Source organism: Fukomys damarensis, unplaced genomic scaffold (assembly GCF_012274545.1).
Source record: "Fukomys damarensis isolate Sample0158 unplaced genomic scaffold, DMR_v1.0_HiC HiC_scaffold_26, whole genome shotgun sequence".
NCBI lineage: Eukaryota > Metazoa > Chordata > Mammalia > Rodentia > Bathyergidae > Fukomys > Fukomys damarensis.
In genome coordinates this window covers 8,363,695-8,369,317 of record NW_022900938.1, presented here as the reverse complement: position 1 = coordinate 8,369,317, position 5,623 = coordinate 8,363,695, and the positions used below count along the sequence as shown (strand labels likewise).

General features: G+C 39.1%; 1 protein-coding gene across 1 annotated transcript in view; it reads right to left on the bottom strand.

Annotated features, from left to right (window-relative positions):
- Hibch (3-hydroxyisobutyryl-CoA hydrolase) overlaps window positions 1–5,623 on the bottom strand; it is a 47,636-nt gene that overhangs the window by 27,850 nt on the left and 14,163 nt on the right. Inside the window, exons 3-5 of the mRNA XM_033756395.1 lie at window positions 4,802–4,942; window positions 3,078–3,162; window positions 1,673–1,753 (exon numbers count right to left, since the gene is read on the bottom strand). Coding sequence (XP_033612286.1) covers window positions 1,673–1,753; window positions 3,078–3,162; window positions 4,802–4,939 — 304 coding nt within the window. The 5' untranslated portion in view covers window positions 4,940–4,942. The remainder of the gene's footprint in view (window positions 1–1,672; window positions 1,754–3,077; window positions 3,163–4,801; window positions 4,943–5,623) is intronic.

The following is a 5,623-nucleotide window of genomic DNA, read 5'->3' as shown; positions in this document are numbered from 1 at the left end:
AAAAAAAAAAAAAAAAAAAGTAAGTTTCAGTAAGGTTGCTGGATATATTAAAATCAAAAGCACCTCTAGATGCCAAAAACAACAACTTTAGAAAATATAATATGAAAATAACCATTAAATGCAGTAACAAAAACCACAAGCTACCCAAGAATAAATCTTAAAAAAATTTTAAACGATCTTCATCAAGAAAAATTATAAGACATGGGCTGGGGATTTAGCTCAGTGGTCCCAGTGCCTGCCTCACAAGCACAAGGGCCCGAGTTCAATCCCCGGTACCAAAAAAAAGAAAAATTATAGGACATTAAGAAAGAACATGAAAGGAAACTGGTAGAAAATGTCCTAAGCTAACATGGTGATAACTGCACAATTCAGCAACTTAACTAAAATCCAATGAAGTCCAGGTGAGATAAACAGAGATAAAACACAGGGAGGGAAGACGCAGTATCAAAGGTGTCAGTTTGCCTCAAATTAAATCCACAATCACTGTCCAATGAAAATCGCCATAGGATCCTTTGGGGAATCATACAAAACAATTTTTAAATTCATATGAAGATTACAAAAGTCCAGTAGTAGTCATGACAGGTATATTAGAAAGTCATATTTTGGCCAAGAATTTAAAAACAAAGTATATAACCACCATAAGTGGAAAATACTGTAAGTCGGTAATGCATGACACATCTAACCTACCAACATCACAGCTGTGCCACCAGCACACCGAGAGCGCCGGCTGCTGGCCCTTGTGACAGCACGGCTGCCTGGGGACTGCAGGCTGCGCTACTGCAGACTACCTGGCCAAAGCGAGAGCACAACCTGAGCCCTGAAGGAAGCTCTCCACAGACCGGGCAGAGCTTTCACACCATCACAAGTCTTACGGATTTTTCAAAAACACAAAGTCAATAAACATGTAGTCAAAATATACAGTCTTAAGAGAATACAATATAAACTGATGCAATAGTTGCTTTTGGTGAGAGAAAAAGTTATTGAGGAAAAAAAAAAAATCACAAAATGGCTAAACCATAATTTAAAAACTGATAGTATTATATTTCCTTTAAATTTTACAACATTGAGCAAAAAAAAAAAAAAAGTGTTTATTTTTCTGGACTGAAACACATTTAATAAAATACTGCTTTGCTTCCACTGAAAACTAAAATCTTACTATAAAGCAATTTTCACGCAAGAGTTACTCAAAAATTAAGAAGTGATACTTTATTTTACACAGGAATCAGGAACTCAACTTTTTTGTTTACCAAGAAAGCTAGCTGTCTGGTCACAAATCCATATTTTCATATTAATTTTATGAGAAACACCAGTTAGGTACAACCTAAAAATATTAAAGTGTAATTGCTCTGAAATAAGCAGCCAGAATAGTTTAATTAGCTTTACTTATGCCAAACACATACATAAGAAAGCCTATGGGAGGCCAGCGTAGTGGCACATGTTTGTAATCCCAGGACTCTGGGAGGCTGAGGCAGGAATGTCACAAGTTAGAGCCCAGTGTGGGCCACTTTGTGACTCAGCAAAACCTTGTTTAAAATAAAAGACTGGGGATGTAGCGTAGGCCATGGACTCAATCCCCATTATCACACACACCTATCAGTTATACCTTAAATCATACTGTATACTGTCCACCCATCTCTTGATTCCACTTTCCAAGCTCCCAGAGCACACATACCAATGGCATTGTTCAGCATATACTCTTCTCTGAAAAAATACTGAGGCAGCTCCTGTTTTGCCTTTGCAGCTTCTGAGATTACTAAGGAAGGAAGGAAATGAGCAATTATAAATCAAAAAAGTATTTTCTAGTCAAAGTGGTCCAATAAATTAAAAGTACTACGAGGGAATTAAAAGTACTGGAGGGAAGAGGGATTCCCAAATTGCTTGTTAAAGTTTTGCAGTTACCCATGCCATAGACATCCTAAGAGATCCACAGTCCAATGTCAAAGCTTCAAGACAAACTTCTTAATTTACTGAGTTATAATGATTTTGTTTCCTTGGCTGATTTTATTTTCATCCAGTTCGTGGCTCTGTCAATATAACTTTTCCTTAAAGCAAGCCATATACTCTAATCTTTCCCTGCCCTCCTGGCGCGGAGCTAGTCACTTTGACTCATTTTGTCTGAGAGCAGATGACGAGACCCTCATTTGAGGAGTCCTTCCCCACCAGGAGGAAGGGTTCTGCACAGCAGCAGATGAATCTGAACAGACCAGCTCACTGGACCCTCCTAGTCCATCACACTGCCTCACGCTTCCACCGTGTTCTGCAATGAACTAAAAACCAGAAGGACCGGGTTTAGAAAGTTCAGCATAGTCAAATACATCGCCTTTTGAAAGGGGGCATAGAACTCCATGCCCTTTCCCTACACCTTGCCAATTGCATCTCATCTGTACAATAAAGCACTAACTGTAAATGTTCTCCAAAGACCTGAAAATTAAGTGAATCCAAGGAGTGAGTTATGGGAACCAGCATTGAAGCACTGGTCACCCAACCTGGGGCTTGCAATTGGCATCTAAAGTGGGTGCCTCCTCTGGGTCATAAATACATGGAAAGCATGTGAAAACCTACGTGAGCACATCACACTGGGAAAACAGCAAGTTATCCAACATGGCCATGATTAACAGAACTCCTTAAGATCGTCTACTCTAAAATAAAAAGTGGACCCATCTACCACAACTGGACATTTTATTTTACGATGATTCACAGACAGAACTAAATTTCAGAGGAGTACGTGTATAGTAAAGGGGAAAAAAATCCCTATTCTCATTTTCTAATTAAGTCCTACATTTTTCTAATTTTTTAAGAAATAACTTGTGAGGAGGTGAAGGGAGGACAGGGATAAGGGGAAAAAATGAGAACCAAGACCTGTCATGTAGAGGTACAAGATCCCAATAATGAATGTAACTGTACTGTACACCTAAAATGTACCAATAAACTCAATGAGAGAGAAAAAAAAAAAGAAATAACTTGTAACAAGACACTCTAAAAAATAAAGCAAATTACAAGTTACCTTAAAAACCTGCCAATATTTTATCAGTTCCTGTGGAGGAAAAACATTTACATGGGGCAGGGAAATAGTTTACCTCTGACATCGCCCCCAGCACAGAAAGCCTTTCCTCCAGTTCCCTTTATAATGATCAGGCGAGTTGTAGGGTCTCGCTCCCACTTCTGTCAAATGTAAAAGAAGATGGTACAAGCATGTTGTGAATACAAACTCAATGGAGATGTATCCATACACACAAATACACACGTGCGCACACACACACATCTGCATGGCACCTATCTCCCGCCTTGTAGAAAGCACACACAGGGGGATGGGTTCTGTTCCTTCCAATCATTCCATTTCTTTTCTAAGATAAAGTAGAGTCTAGTCTACCAATGCTGCTAGATGAGAATATTTTATGATCCAAATTTCATGATGACATCTGAAATATCTGCCATATTCTGAGACCAAGATGAGTAAAGCATTTACTCATACTATATTACTTACACTTATAAATGCGGTGAACAAATCAACCCAAATGCTGCTGACAAATAGAGCGGCAGCCTTTCTACTGTGATATAGGACTTTACAGAAATATTTGTAAGTATCAGAATGGAATCACTTATGATATTGATTAAATATCCAAATGAGCTGGGATTAATTAAGGACAGTTAATAAGCAGAATGGGGTTGGGGACGTTCAACTGTAGAGTGCTCACTTTCTTAGTTTGTGAGGCCTTGGGCTTGATCCCCACCATCACCAAAACACAAAAAAGAAAAACAAAGATAGCTGAAAAAATTAAGAGCCAATCAAATTCAAAAGACTAGAACAATGATCCAAATGAAAAATCAGAAAAATTAATAGAGTTTCTATACTTAAGAGAATAAAAACATAAATACCCAAAGAAACGTAGCCAGAAAGATGCAACTTTCAAAAAAATGCAACACTAACGATAACAAAAATGTTATTCTAACTTGGGAGTTTCTACTTTCTTCTGCTCTAGAATGGACGAGACTTGTCAAGAACTAAGGAGCAAAGGTCAGGAGAGGACTGGTATTTGTGCCACACCCACATGGTGGGCAATGTTAAGTACTTCCAAATACTACTTCATCTATATAACCATGCTATGAAAGATCATCATCCTCATTTCACAGCTGAGCAAAGACAGGCACGAAGAGATTCACTTTTCCAAATTATGTAGTAAGTCTGAGTATGAGTTTCAAACACAAGTAGTCTGACTTTTAAGCCCTACATTTTTTACTGTCTCATACAATTCACTTAGAAGTTTATGGCCTTCTATAAGAAAAAGTAAACCTAACAGTTTTAAAACAGTTCGCTTCAAGTTGGGTACATGATGCATGCTTGTAATTCCAGCACTCTTGAAGGCAGCAGGATTTCAAATTCAAGCCCCACCTGGGCAACTTAGTGAAACCCTGTCCAAAAAAATGTAACGGGTAGGGAGGTAGCTTGGTGTGAAGGCCCTGGGCTCAATTTCCAGACTGGGGAAAGAAAACAAGCTGTCTTTCAACCAAAAGGCTGTCATGGAAGCAGATTAGATCTGTACACTCACCTCTAAGAGGCAAAGCGAACGCCATGGTTAAAAGTCAGAGAAGAGTAGCAGAAAACAAGAAGAAATGTGAAACGTCAGCTGAGTAATAGTGGAAGGCAACAAACTTCCTCTCTTCCCAGTGTATTGGAGGATAACCACAGGGCCTGGGTGAGATCCAATGTTCTAGTACTCTAGTACTATACACTGCACCGGTTTATTTTTCTTGAGACAGGCTTCAATAAGGATCACACAGATACTTTCAGAAAATGACCAACCTTTATCTGTGGATAAATCTGCCGAATCATATGAAGAGTCAGCGTATTGAGAAACTTGGGTCTGTTCAGTGTTATTATTCCCGCACAGCCTTTTCTTTCCAACAGGACTTCTCCGGCTGCTTCAGAGTGCTGCCTCATTCTCTGTGGAAACAGGACAGTCACTGCTTTGGCATGACCCTCTATCAAAAAGTCCACATGGGATGCAAAGTTTCCATGTTAATATCTGAAGGAATGGATACCTACGTACATCTGACGAAGCTTTCTAAAGTTAAGACTCTACAGATGGACAAACTCCAAAACAAAATGCACACTTCCTGTTAATTTTCCACTTCTGAGTGAACTGTGTAAACTGATTTAGAATATGGCCTAGTCCTAGAATTCCCTAGACTATGAGATACTCTTAAATCTTTTAATTTATTACTGTATTCCAAGGTCTATATTAGGTCCTGAGAAAGGGAAGATGAATAAAAGAAGGCAAATAATTCTAACTATGGAAAACTAGGGCAAATAACAATAGCAATGGAAACACAGGAAACACAGGAAGTATCTGGGCTGGGCTTTAAGACACAACATGAAAAAGGGAGGTGACGGGGATGGAGATTTAGCTCAGTGGTGCCACCACCTGCCTTGATCCCTGGTACAAAAAGAAAAAGAAAAGGGGAAGTGACAAGTGTAGATGGAAGAAACAACACACTGAGCCATTGGTGATAAATATCTGGAAATGTTAAGAAGTCAAACATGGGCTGGAGGTGGAGCCAGTGGTAAAGCACTTGTGTGTGCACAAAGCTCTGAGTTCAACCCCAGTACCAAGGTGTGAGCAAG